This window comes from Cryptomeria japonica, chromosome 3, assembly GCF_030272615.1.
Source record: "Cryptomeria japonica chromosome 3, Sugi_1.0, whole genome shotgun sequence".
Lineage (NCBI taxonomy): Eukaryota > Viridiplantae > Streptophyta > Pinopsida > Cupressales > Cupressaceae > Cryptomeria > Cryptomeria japonica.
The window spans coordinates 392,598,504-392,613,175 of record NC_081407.1 but is presented as its reverse complement, the minus strand read 5'-3'; the positions used below and the strand labels follow the sequence as shown (position 1 = coordinate 392,613,175).

General features: G+C 44.1%; 1 protein-coding gene across 4 annotated transcripts in view; it reads left to right on the top strand.

Moving 5' to 3' along the window:
• LOC131047904 (UPF0641 membrane protein PJ4664.05) overlaps window positions 1-14,672 on the top strand; it is a 211,880-nt gene that overhangs the window by 78,255 nt on the left and 118,953 nt on the right. For 3 of the 4 annotated variants that reach the window (XM_057981715.2, XM_057981719.2, XM_057981714.2), the window contains 2 exons: window positions 10,871-10,945; window positions 12,236-12,375. In XM_057981715.2, coding sequence (XP_057837698.1) covers window positions 10,871-10,945; window positions 12,236-12,375 — 215 coding nt within the window. The remainder of the gene's footprint in view (window positions 1-10,870; window positions 10,946-12,235; window positions 12,376-14,672) is intronic. The other variant, XM_057981716.2, reaches the window with a different exon arrangement.

Genomic DNA, 14,672 nt, shown 5'->3' with positions numbered 1-14,672 from the left:
GACCCTTTGGAAGGGTCAGGAGCGAAATTTCCTTTCCTGGCTAGAATCCTTCATTTTAACAACTTCCAAATACTCTCAAAGGCTAGATCATGTTCATTCTTCATCTCATCATGCCTTGGACATCAAGTTTTGGCCAAATAAGGCAAGAAATGTCTCTTAGAGAGATTTTCGCTCTGGACCCTTTGGAAGGGTCAGGAGCGAAAATCTTTACTTGGGCTAGATTCTTCATTTCTCCCTTTCAAAACGACTTCAAGAGGCAAAGACAAGTTATTTAACCTCCATCCACGTCATAACAAATAAAAAACTTGACCTTCTTCATTGCAAAAATAAGAGCTTTTGGAATTTCGCTCTGGACCCTTTGGAAGGGTCAGGAGTGAAATTTCCTTTTTGGTCCAAAATCCTTCATTCTTATATGCTTTTAAACCTTCAAAGGCAACAAGGATGTCTAACCTTCCTTCCAAGATACCCTGCAAATCAAAACTTAGCCAAACTCAGGAGGAAATGAGCTTTAAGAAGATTTTTGCTCTGGACCCTTTGGAAGGGTCAGGAGCGAAAATCTCATTCTAGGCTAGATTGCTCATTTTTCAAGCTTCAAACCACCTCACAAGGCAAAATTAGATCGTTCTCCACATTAGGAACAAGATTTCTAACCCATTCAAGGCAACAAACAAGGTTTATGATGAATTTCGCTCTGGACCCTTTGGAAGGGTCAGGAGCGAAATTCTCCTTTAGGCCTAAAATCTTGTTCTTCAAAATCAATCAACTCCATCTCTAGGCAAAAACATATCAATTCATCCTCAAACATGCCTTAGAAAACAAAACTTAGCCAAAATTGAGAAGAAAATGAAAGCAACAAGGATTTTCGCTCTGGACCCTTTGGAAGGGTCAGGAGCGAAAATCATGTTTTGGGTTTGATCTTTGACCTTTTGAACTTCAATTCTCTTCAAGAGGGAAACATAGACCATTCTTCACGCATCCCCATCAAGATCTTGCCTTTAGCCAAGTAAAAATGAGAGCTTTCAAGAATTTCACTTTGGACCGTTTGGAAGGGTCAGGAGCGAAATTCATCCTCTTGGCTAGTTCCTTACCTTGGTGCATTTCATTTTCATCAAACTTGATCAAATCAACTCCCTTGCTTCACAATCAAGACAAATCTCCATCCAATTTGGTCTAGGCGAGGTCGAACTGGGTTTTCAGGGCCAAAGGAAGGCAGGAAAGGGAGATTTCGCTCTGGACCCTTTGGAAGGGTCAGGAGCGAAAATCTCCTCCTAGACTGGTTTTCATCATTCCAAAGCCTAAAAACGCTTCTTCAAGGCAAAAATGTATCAACTTTCTCAATTATGCCTCAAAAGTCAACAATCTTGGTCATATTCTTCCAAAACTCCTTCAATCATCATCAGGTGCATTTGCTCATCAATTTCTGAAATCACCACTTCGATCTCCTTCTGATCACTGACTCTGCTCAATCGACTCAGACCTGGAAGAAAACAGGACTTTGACAAGAAAACCATCAAACTAGACCTAACCTAACCTGAGACCTATTCACCCTCTTCTTTGGTCTAACCAGCTTGATCCTCCTGAAAGAAATGCTTCATAAAGGCAAACTTAAGGTTCCAGGTAGACAACTAACGACCTCCAAAAACTAGGCCCGACTCAGCTTGAAAGAAACCCTAAAACGAGCTTTCAGAGATTAACCCTAATCTAGCCAGCCTAGGCAACCACTCACTCACTCAAAACCAAGCAAGCAGAGAGAAAAACTAACTAAGGGAAAGCAAAACCTTAAGAAACAAAAAGGGGGTCGCCATTCTGATGGGGCGATGTGTGAAATGGTCACAACAGGACCTCGGTTAGCTGCTCCAGTGCCAACTCCCTACCCTGTACCTCCGTCGACTGTGTCACATCCCTGGGAGAACCGTTGCTATCTAAGTCCACCACTACTGCGTCTAAGTCCTCTCGAGGGTCACCATGCATGGGGGTATCCCGTGAGGGAGAAATGGTAGTAACCGGCCTAGGCGACATGGGTGTCATGTCGAACTCCCTGCTCAACCAACTGTCATCCTCGAGGGGGTGTAGTATCCCCCCACCTATTGCTCGTCCCTGCCTCATCATGCCCCTGCACTTTCCCTGTGGGCCTGGATTCACCTACTTCTTTGGATGAAACTATCTCTGTCCTCACTTCCTCTGTCCCTGGTGGCAGCCCCATTACTACCTGTGGCCTTAGCTCCCCGAAGGCCGGAATGGACGCAATGCCACTCGGACTCAATTGCGCTGAGGTGGTCAGCATGAGTGTGGCGAACAAGACTTGGGGTGGGGGTGTGGATGCTGGTACCGCCTCGACCAAGCTTGCCCCACTATCTCCATCGGAATCACTCGAGGCCTCCGAAGTCTCTCCCCGCCCACTGTCAAAGTCCTCGGACTCGGACGCTTCCTGCCTTCGCCTTTTCTGCCCTGCCGTAGGTGCTAGTCCTACATCGAAATGTCTCCAATAAAAAATGGGAGGCTCTCCTGGTGCCAAACTACTTGCCGGTTTGATGTCTAGTTCGGCCTCCAGCAGCTGGGAAAGCATGGCCTCCAAGAACAACCCAATAGCATAGTGCGACATATAGAAGGTGCGGTGGTGTAGAGTCATAAACTCACACATCCTGTCGACCAGTACTGTAGCCTAGTCGTACTGCACTCCATTCATAAGTCCATTCATCGAAATTTTTTGTGGTAGGGCGATGTCTGATGCACGGCTGGACTCGGTAAGTCTGCTCTTCACGACATCCATGATACAGCGCCACGGTCCTTCAGCTACAAATGATTTTTTGATGCCCCTGTTCTTTGTGGCGCTGGTCACAGAAGCCAGTTCAACCGGTGTAAGGTTGCGGGAGACCATCTTCACCCAGTGTTCCTTAGTGTCCTTATTCATTTTCTTTGCTTTCAACTCCACTTTCTTCCCATTGCGACTTGGTATGCCAAATACCCCCGTAAAATCTGCTGCTGTGAAGGAAACCCTCAGCCTATGGTTGCCGTAGTCAAATGTGCTCGTTCTGGAGGTGGCGTCGAACACATCGACCATCATGCGCAACGGTATCTCGAATTTCTTTATAGGAAACACTGGCATCTAAATAGCCCAATGAACACCTGCTCGCTTCAAACTTTTCTTCACCTCGTGATCGGCAGCATTCTCCTGCCACCACTTGCGACGCTCGGCTCCATTCACACCCTCGAACATAATATTGTCGGCTGTAATCTTTCCTGTGGCCGTGGCTATAATGTTTCTGTTTGCTGGTGCTTGTATCTGTGCCTCCTGCAATCCGAATGCCCGATGGTAAAACCCTCGTAGTCTTGTCCATGGCTGTTTGTAACTTTGCTCGCCAATGCCGTTTGCCCGCGAAATGCATTCCTTGTAGGTTGCCTCCTTAATTTGCCGGATGATATATGTCTACCTGTAAAAATGGTTACACCACTTCCCCTTTCTTGCAGCAACTATTAGGGATAGGCTAAAAATCCAGTCACCTTTGGCTGTGTGTGCGGCTGTGTATGGCTGGGTATGGCTGTGTGTCCTTGCGCTGTGCTTGCGTTTTGCTTGCATTTTGGGGCTGGGTCGTGTCTTCGTGTTTTTAGGCAGCTGTGTCTTCGCGTTTTTTCGCGGGCTGCGTCTTTGCGTCTGCCTTTATGTTTGCGCAGCGGTCTCCACCGCACGGCGGTTTCCACCGCACGGTGTTGCCACCGACGGTGGAACCGTCCACTGTTCGGTGGTCCCACCATACGGCGATTCCACTGTGGTTTTTTTTTTTCGATTATTTTTTCCTTGAGGCTGCTGGTGCAGCTGTCGCTCGTGGTACGAATTCAATTTGGAGCCGTTCACAGCCTCGGGCACCTGTTTTCCGTCCAACGTTGTCATCCGGATGGCCCAGTTGGCCCCGACTTCGCGGATTCGGAAGGGGCCTAGCCATCTCACCTTAAACTTCCCTGGTTTGATCTCTTTTTTCTCGTTGTATTTCAAAACCAGCTGTCCCGGGGTGAATTTGGCCCGTCTTAAATGCTTGTCGTGCCATACTTTTCTTCTGGCTTGTGCGGTCTCCGTGGCCCATTGCGCCACCATTCGACGTTCGTCTAGTTTGTTCAAGTTGTAAAGCCTCTCCCTTAAGCTTTCCATGTCTCCGAGTCTATTTTCAATTGCTATTCGGAGACTTGGTACCATAAATTCGATAGGCACCACGGCTTCTTGACCGTACATCAGCTGAAATGGAGTTCGACCGGTGGTCACCTTGGAAGTCGTTTTGTAGGCCCATAGTACGGAGGGTAACTGTTTTTCCCAGTCTTCCTTTTCTACTCCGCAGGACTTATAGATTACCGACACCAATATTTTATTCGTGGCCTCGGCTTGCCCATTCGCACGTGGGTAGTACGGGCTCGACGATGATTGAAAAATCTTAAACTCCGTGGTTAACAGCCGTATGACATGGTTCACAAAGTGGCCCCCTCGGTCACTGGTCAGCTGAATAGGTATGCCATATTGCGTAATGATTTGTTCATAGATAAATTTAGCCGTGCTTACTGCGGAGTTATCCGGAAGAGCCCTAGCCTCCACCCACTTAGTCAAGTATTCTGTCGCAACCACAATGTAATGACACCGTCGTGTGCGACTAGCCTTAAGAGGCCCTACAAAGTTGAGTCCCCATCATTCGAAGAGTTCCTGTGTGTGCGATGGGTTGAGGGGCATGAAGTCCCGCTTCAAGGGTTTGGTCGCCCGTTGGCAAGTGTCGCACCCCACGACCCACTCCCTGGTGTTGTGATGTACGGTTGGCCACCACAGTCCTGCCAGAAGCACCTTGCGGGCCGTAGTGTCTTGGCCCATATGTCCACCTGCGGGTCCTTCGTGTGCCTCCCTTAATACACTCTGGACTTCTTCCTCCATGACACAACGCCTTAATATCTGGTCTGGCCCCATTTTGTAGAGTAAACCATTGATGAGTGAAAAAGTCCTGCTCCTTAATACTAGCTTTCTCTGTTCCCCTCGGGGCATACCGTCCGGAAATCGGGACATCGACAGGTACTCTCCAATCTTCTTGTACCACGAAGGGAGTACGGCTATTTGGAACAAGTGCGCATCCGGAAAATCATCATTTACTCCCTCTGGAGGTTCCCTCGACTTAATCCGGGACAGCTGATCGGCTATGACATGGCTTCGCCTCGGTCTTACCACAATTGTAAATGTGAACTCCTGTAGTAGCAATAGCCAACGACATATCCTCCCTTGGATAATAGGCTTGTTTACCAAGTACATGAGTGCCTGATGGTCTATGTAAAATGTGAATGGTGTAGCCAGTAGGTAATGACAAAATTTCTGTACGGCATAGACCATGCCGAGGGCTTCGCGTTCTGTGGTACTGTAGTTCTTTTCAGCCTTCGAGAGCAACCTGTTCGCAAAATAAACTGGGTGGTCCAACCCGTGTCCTCCTACCTGGGCTAATGTAGCCCCGATGGCATTATTTGAGGCATCCACGTGAACGTGGAATTCCTTATCCCAGTTCGGGTATGCAAGTATGGGTGCTCCCATCAACCTCGTCTTCAGCTCTTCAAAGGCCTTGCTTTGTGGCTCTGTCCAGATGTAAGGCTCCCCTTTCCGTGTCAAACTATCCAACGGGTGGGACACCTCAGCGAAGTTCTTGATGAACCTCCTGTAGTACCCCACTTGACCAAGGAAGGACTTTATCCCAATGACGTTCGTAGGAGGTTCCATTTCCACTATTACCCGAATCTTGTCCGGGTCTGTTTTCAATCCTTCTTTACACACAATGTGCCCAAGCAATCTTCCCTGTGGTACCATGAATCTACATTTCTTCGGATTAAGGGCCAATTGTGCCCTTCGACATCTCTCTAGGCACTCCCCGAGGGTTTTTAGGTGGATGTCCTGCTCGCTGTAAATGGACCAATCGTCCAGGAAGGCTTTGAAGTTCCCCACAGACATCTTGTCGAAGACGTGCAAGATGATTCGCTGAAAGGTTGCGGGTGCATTACATAGACCAAAGGGCATTCGGTTGTATGCGTACACACTGTCCTCCACCACGAAGGTTGTTTTCAACTTATCTTCCTCCGCGATGCATATCTGGTTGTACCCAGAGAACCCATCCATGAAGGAATAGATTTCATGTCCAGCTACTTCCTCCAGGATGCTGTCGGTGAAGGGTATGGGAAACGGGTCTTTAATAGTGATAGCATTCAGACACCGGAAGTCTACACAGATCCGGATCTGATTGGCCTCTTTCTTGAGGGAAATCACAATGGGAGACACCCATTCACTTGTCTGCACTTTGAATATTATGCCCGCTTCCAACATCCGTTCAATTTCGTCGTTCACCTGTGCAGCATAATTTTTGTTCATACGGTAAGGCCGCTTCCTTACTGGTTGGGCTCCTGGTACCAATGTTATGTAGTGTACATATAGCTTTGGGGGCACGCCCTTTAGGTCCTTGTACGTCCATGCAAAAACATCCTTGTATTCGAGGAAAATTTTGAAGGCTATGGCCTTCAGCACTGGATTCCAGTCATCTCCTACAAGGATGATCTTGGGGTCACTCGTCCCCCCAAGATTTGTCTCCTTCAAATTGGCCTCTTGATATTTAATAGGCTCCCCCTTCGGGAACTGGTGTGCCGACGTCTCATTCATCGAGGCTTCCCCTTCCTTGTACTCCATACTCTGGGGGAAATATATCTGGGTCTTCCTCGATGCTCAATACATTGCACGAGGGTGTAAATAATTCATAATCTCCCATTTGCCAGTGGAAGAGGCCATTCAAGGAGTCCCCGTCGTCTCCCGAGCATGCCTCCAGTTCTAATAACCCTTCGTCACTAGGCTCCATGCCGCGTCCGTCTCCACCCTCCCCCAACTGGTCTCCCTCAGATCTCAAGTCGGAGGAGGATGCTAACTCCTCACTCACCATTTGCGTACGGAGATCGATCGTACTTCCTCCCCATGTTTTCCAAGGAAAGAGTATTCCGCTTCCAGTTATGGTTCGCTTTTGCTGCAATGAGCCACCCACGCCCGAGAATGGCATCATACCCTTTCTGCTTCAGTGGAATTACTACAAAATCTAGCACGAATGGCTGCGTGCCAATCATCACCTGCTGGCCCATGAGGGTACCAAGGGGTTTAATCCCGTGTTGATCTGCCCCTAGTAGGTTGAATGTGGGAGGCCACAACGTAGGGTTTCCCAGTTTTTTCCATGTCGCTTTTGGGAGCACATTTACTCCTGACCCTCCGTCCACAATAGTGTCCGTCAAGGTAGTCCCCAGGATGCCCATTTCTACCACCGCCGGTTGGCATCCGCTGTTGACTACCAACAACACGGGGTTGATTGTGGGGCTTACGACCTCCCTTAACATGGGGTTGACTGTGGGGCTTATGACCTCCCTCATTTTCACTTGTGAGGGTACGGAGTTTAAGATAGCCATTTTTAACTGAGGCATGGTCTCAAGGAGGTCTTGAATCCTCACGGGTACCTCCATTTGCAATATTTGCCGTAAGATTCTCTCTTCTCCCCTCGTCCGCAGCGGGCTTGAGGCCTTGTGGCTGTTTTGTCCTTGTGCGGCCATTTCTTTTGTGATCTCGTCTCTTGCTTCCCGCACTTTCTCGGTCTCCGTGTGGGGATCTGGGTATACAACCTTTTTGGCCTATGCCCTTGTGATTGCCAACACTTTTGCCTTCGTAGGTTCTATGTTTAGAAGGTTTACACCAGGTTTCGGGCAATTTGCGTCCTCATGGTCGCCTGGCCCACACCATCGGTAGAGGTGCTGAGGGGTGGCTTCCTTTGTGCAATCCCGGGCGAAATGCCCCCACTGATTGCAGGCCCTACACTGGATCATTGGCCGACCCTTGGTGTCATACTGGATACGGTTTCTGTTATTGTTATTGTTGTTATTTCTTCGGCCGCTGCGTCTGTTATCTCGGTAACCTCTAGATGATGCCGTTGTGTTAGTTTGCTGGGCCGTACCCGCTAGTGCGGATGTTGTGGCCTGCTCAGTGAACAACACTTGGTTCATTTGCGTACTACAGGTCTTCATGTTGTATGGGCACTCCTTGATGGAGTGTCCCATCACTTGGCAAATCTCGCAGAAGGCCTTCTTCGGGCAAGTACCCTTCGTATGCCCTTCCTCTTTGCACTCAGTGCACCATATGTCCCCTTCGGTCCGACCAGTGTTTCTCATTGTTTTAAATTCCCTCCTCATTCGCTCTATGTCTTTCTGGAGCGCTTGCACCTTTTTGCCAGCGTCGCCATCGCTGTTGCTTCCCTTGGAAGAGTCATCCTCCTCGGACGAGCTATCCTTCTTCTTTTTTTTCTTGGATGTCTTGGTCTCGCTCTCGAGATCCATCGCTCTGTTGTATGCATCTTCGTATGAGGTCGGTGGGACAATTTTCATCTTCTTCCGGAGGGAGTGTTTCAGTCCCTCCACGAACCATCTCTTTTTCAACCCATCCGCTGGTTGACTCTTCATTTTCCCCAACAGTTCCTTGAGCCGCCGACTATAGGCTCGGACAGTCTCCTTGTTCTGCTTTGTGCCATAGATTTCGGCTACTATTTCATTGTCGTCTCTGAGAAGGCGGAACCCTATCTCGAATTCCTTCTTCAGGTCGGGCCATGTGCCGACTTTGGTCTTATCCATATCTGAGTACCAGTCGATGGCCACTCCCCTTAAGGTTGTTGGAAATTGTGTTACCCATTCGTATTGGTCGGTAACACCATTCGTTGACCATATGGTTTCGCAAGTGCGGCAATGGCGGACAGGATCTTCCTTCCCATCGCAGTTGAACTTTGGCAGTTGTTTATTCGCCATTGATGGGGGTCGTCTCCCCGGAGGTGGCTGTGGTTGTGTCTGTGCCCCTGCGCCACTCCCTCTAGCACCGGTGGTGTGTCTTGCTTGGGTGATTGGGGGTACGATGTTTTGCCTGCCGTGTGTCGCACCTACAGCCGTACGGTTGTCCTCCCCTTTGTTCTCACCCGCGCCCGCTACTGGGTCCCTTTGGTGGTCCTCACTTCGCGGCGTAAGGGATAAGTTTCTGAACTGATCTCGGGTATCTTCGACTAGATTCCTCCGTAACCTTGTTTCCTCCAAAAACTCTTTGTGGCTTCTCACCCTACGGTGTTCTGGCGACGCGTAGAAATTTCCCTTGGCTTTTCCCCCTCCGTGACACCTCCTTGGTTCCCTTCGGGCAACCCTTCGGTAGGTCGTCCTTCGACAAGTTGCCTCAGCCTCCGTCTACGTTCTACTTGTTGCTCTAGAATCAAGGCCCTCTGTGCGGCCTCCCACTCCCCCGTTTGTGCTTTCTTATTTCTATCTTTGTTTAATAGGTTGGGCATTAATTCCCGTACATTTCCATAAATAACAACACATAAAAACAGAACACTCCTTTATTGTTTCATCTCATCAGATACAACTTGTGTCAATATTATGACACCTTTATTCAAATATAGAATGTTCTTTTGTCCCCCTGGGATTCAGGGTTCAGTTTCCTCTTGGCCTCATGCCATCACGCTCCACTTCCTCACTGCTGCTTTCTTCGTACTGTTGGAGGATTTGTTGGCGTCGCTCTTCCCGGGCAACCTCCTCCAAGCGAGTTCGTTGTGCCAGTAATGCCTGTGCAAGCAACCGGGGGAGGTTGTTCATCAACCGATTTACTGCCGGGCTAACTTCCAGTGCTGTCCACACGACACTTTTTGGGATTTCAGCCTCCGTGGCCTCCCTTCGGACGTAGGTCTCGATGGCCACCTGCAGGAGGATTGAGAATTCCCTCGTTGCAGTGTCTTCTCCGTGGTAGAGCTCTATTTGCGCGGCGTCGGCCTTTGGGTTTATCTCACCAACGGGTAGGCCCATCGTGTCCGTGCGCCATCCACTCCTTCCTTTCCTGAGTATGTCTAGGCAACGGCGCCAAATGTTTGCCACATAAGGGTAAACTTTAAATGCAGAAAGTAAATGCACAGAACATAATTGACATATATTAAAGAACAACCAGTTTCTGTATTCATTCAACATTACATCAGACACTATTATCATGATGATACTAAGAAGGAAAGGTATGCAATATATAATATCAGAAGGGGTGTGACCAACCGTCGCGTCCAACTACCCTTTGGGACGACTAACTAACTGACGAAACTCACAATTACCGACGACAACATAACATAACATGACATAATGATTATTCCCGGCAACACAGTGGTTGATGCCCCAAACCAAATATAACTTAATTCAAAAGTTATCTATTTGACTGATCACAAATGTCACCCATTGGGCCCATCTTATCTGAAAATGAGTTACATGTACCACAACTCAGTTGCTTCATAGGCTGATAAATAGTTTATACTATAATATCATGGCCCTAGGTCCATAACATTCCACATGGGCATTCTCTCCTAGTAGAAAGTGCATTGTTTGGTGACTAAGCTTCAAATAAAATTGTGTATCATAAACGATACAATAAGCTGTGTCCTAGTTAATTCTGAACGCTGACCACTTCATTTAATTTGCAGTTATACAATCAAAATAATCCAAGTGTAATTGAATACATATTCCTAACAAGCAAATTGATTTTGGATGCCCTAGCAAAATATGCTATAAATGTTCTGATGCACTCTACCAAAGGGCGCCAATGTGCAGGGCACTACAAAACAAGCAACCAGATTTGGTTCTCGAGTTTTTATTCATTTGGCTGTATAAACAGAAGTTGACTGTATAGTGGAATATGATTACATATTTGAGCAATGTTTATTGACTGGTATCTTCTGCTTTCAGGTTGATGATGCATATGCTTTGTTGAGTTCAGTTTGTTTTTTTATGTTTAGATTTTAACTAATTGTCTTATAAATTGTTCTTCATGTTGCAGTTTTTGACAATTTGGGGGTTTACCTTTCAGATGATAGCCCTTCTTGTCAGCTTTGTTTCTGACCTTTTCCCACAGGTAATTTCATATATTTTAAACAGTTAATGGTTAAGGTATGGACTTAAAACAAGTTTTAAGCGCTTTAGAAGTTTAATCTGTTTTATGCACCTAAATATTGCCCCTTCCCACAGTAGCTGAAGGAACAATGAAACCAAAGTGCTTCAATATTAGTCATTACATGCTAGACATGTTCTAAAGTCTCCACTTTCTCTTTATCAATGTCTATAATTATTGCAGTCTTGCTGCAAATGCCTTTAATATAACAGAAGCAAAATGGAAATAAAAGCAGAAAACACAGTTATAAATAGCTGGTTTTTGGACAGGGGCTTCAAATTCCTCCTTTGAAACCACACCTCACGACTAACTAAATGGAGACCTATAACATTTACATAAGTAGTAGGTCTCCTGGCAATGAAGACTATTATTTTCTAAAATATCATGGAATCATGTTCGGTGACAAAAGATACGAATACGCAATTTCAGAGAGCTTTTGATATGAATGGACAGGTTTTACCATCAATGTTTAGGATCCTGCTTTATTATAGTGTTGATCAAGCTGTGCCATCGTATTTTAGTCCTTGTGATCTTTGAAATAACTCTGTAATATGTTTTTGTATAGGTGCACATTACAAAAGAAATAGTATATTGAAGTTTGTTGACAACATAGTAGCATTATATATACATGGAAAACTGAAAATGTAAGTGAAATTCACTCACATGTTTAAAATTGGAAAAGAAGCAAATTGAACCTTAAAACATGGGAGTGTTTTTTGAAAAAACATGAAAATAATGGGTTATCAAATTTCCTGTATATTTTCATGTTTTCCCCCAAAAATGCAGGTTTGACCTGGTTAAAGAAGTGTGTGGTTGTACCTAGCATGCGCTGACTGCCTGGTGCTGTTTAATTGCAATTATTTGCATGTTATTGTTATGCTTCTATGGTTGAGAACACCAAATATGCTGCAAATTGGCTTTTGTAGTTTAAAATGGGATTGTATTACAGTTACTATTCTGAAATATTACTTCAAAGTTCTTTCTGTTTTAATGTAAGTTGAAGTTTTCAGAAGCATCCCAATTTTTTGAAATTTAGATTAGCATTGAAAGATCTCTTTCATTTTCTAAAAAAATCTTAAAATTTTTCTTTTGTCAGTTTTCCAAGTTTTCAAAATTGGTACTTCTCATGCAAGGAGAAGCTCAAGGTTTTTCAAATGAAATCGAATTGAAGCAATAAATTATGTTGAGGCTTAGGAGGTAAAAATCCTTTTTGGTTTGGTGATGATTCTAAGAGTTCTTTGTTGTTTCTGTTAGGCAAATAGGACAAGTTGTCTTGCTGATGATTTATCATGTGCAAGTTTTACCATGGCAAATGTTATCACAGTCATGTTCTGGTGTCTTTTGGCTATAACTGAGAGCCCAGTGGATCAAAATGTACAACAAGGACAGGTCTTGTAAGTACCTACACTCTAGAGACTTGTAATGCATGCATGTTCACCTGTATACTTGTTTTACATTTATTATCTTGAAGTAATTTGTTTATTTAGTATTAAACCCAACAAAATTACTTAGACAAAATGCACACTAGAATGGCCTTTGGCAGTGTTTAGTTGCACCCTTCAACAATATTGGACTTGTTGTATATGGAGTATAAATGCTGCTTTAATCGAGAAGGCAATAAAATGTATCATTTATCATAAACTAGAGATGCTACTTTAAAAGGATGTTGTAGGACTATGTGGGAAGTTATATATACTATTATGCATGATTACTTTGAGAGTCCACTTTAGTATTTTAGATTATTTTTAGAATTTTTCTACATGTCAATTTGCATTCTTCCTTGCAACTTCTTTTTGTCAGTTGAATGTTCTATAATAAACTTGAATGTTCTATAATAAACTTAGTACAGAAGATGTCATACAGAAAGCTTTAATTTGTGAAGAAATATCCTGCTGATGCTAATATGATCAATGATACAAGACTCAGACTCAGCTTAGACTTGACAAGGGGATTTTTGACTCACACTTGGAATCAACCCTTAGAATCAAGGCTTGGCAAATTGAAATAACCATAAAATATAAAGACTTTTATGTGTTTAAAACATTTATCATGCACCCGTCAATAAATAAAGCCACAATAAATTAATCAAATAGAAGTACTTTGATCACATACACAATGACAGGTGTTTCATTGAGCTCAAGTGGTTGAGATTTGCATAACACCCTTTTTTGGAGTGATTTTGGACAATTTTTTAATAATATTTTTAGTAAGTCAGCCTGAGCACTGACTAAGCCATTTGTTAGTATTTCTATTTTTAGATATGTTGGTGGATGCATTGGATGTTGATGCTTCAGGCTTTAATGTGGTCCAATGTATTTAATTTAAATAACGATTAATTATAAAGTTAAATTAAATATTTTATTGTTATTTAATTTATTTAATATTTGACTATGGGCATTTAAGTAATTAATTAAAAGTGCAAGTATTAAATATTAAATAAAGGGACTTAATGGGAGTGGGCACCGGTTTATGGGAAACATAAGGAGTTTTAATAAAATTAAAATACCTTGTGCTGGGTGTGGGATTTGAAGGGCTATAAATGTGGGTTTTTTGGAGCTCATTTATTTTGCTGGGATTTGATATTTTGGAGAATACATTTCCTGGTTGAATTTGTTCATCACGTGGCTTTGTGAGGATGCAAACCCTTGCAAGGAACATCTTCTATGTTGGTGAAAGATCCAATCTGGAAGATTACTTGGTGATATCATCTCAGAAGTATAGTTGTACTTCATCGTTGATTGATATCTTCATTTTGATTCTTAGAGAACATCTTCTATGTTGGTGAATGTATTTAATTTAAATAATGATTAAGTTATAAAGTTAAATTAAATATTTTACTTATCGTTATTTAATTTATTTAATATTTTACTATGGGCATTTAAGTAATAAATTAAAAGTTCAAGTATTAAATATTAAATAAAGGGACTTAATGGGAGTGGGTGCCAGTTTATGGGAAACATAAGGAGTTTTAATAAAATTAAAATACCTTGTGCTGGGTGTGGGATTTGAAGGGCTATAAAAATGGGTTTTTTTGGAGCTCATTTATTTTGCTAGGATTTGATATTTTGGAGAATACATTTCCTGGTTGAACTTGTTCATCACGTGGCTTTGTGAGGATGCAAACCCTTGCAAGGAACATATTCTATGTTGGTGAAAGATCCAATCTGGAAGATTACTTTGTGATATCATCTGAGAATTATAGTTGTACTTCGTCGTTGATTGATATCTTCATTTTGCTTCGTAGAGAACTTAGGACAGATTTAGGAGAGAGTTTGTTTAGATCAGATTGGAAGGGTTTGTAGTAGCTATTTGAGCACCTCCTTGGGGCTGGATGTACACATTCCTTGCTAGCTGTACAACTGTTGAAAGGGACGCTAGGGCTTATAGAGTGGAGCTATTGGGGTTTTAGGGACATTATTTGCTGATTGGTGGCATCTGAACTTGCAGTATCTAACCTATATCAAATTGCTCCACATTGTGGAGTGCTTCGAGGGAGACGTCTAGGGTTTGTGTGTAATGTCCCCTTTTCCGCTCTAGTTTATTTTGAGGACCGTTAGCCTATTTCGGAGACCCGTGGGCTAGTCGGAAGTAGAAATTAGGGTTTCCTACCTCTAGGAGGATGTTTTTGTATTTTCGAAGGCTTGCATGTTGGAATTTGTTAGTTTGGGTTCCATATTCTTTCTGGGTTTTC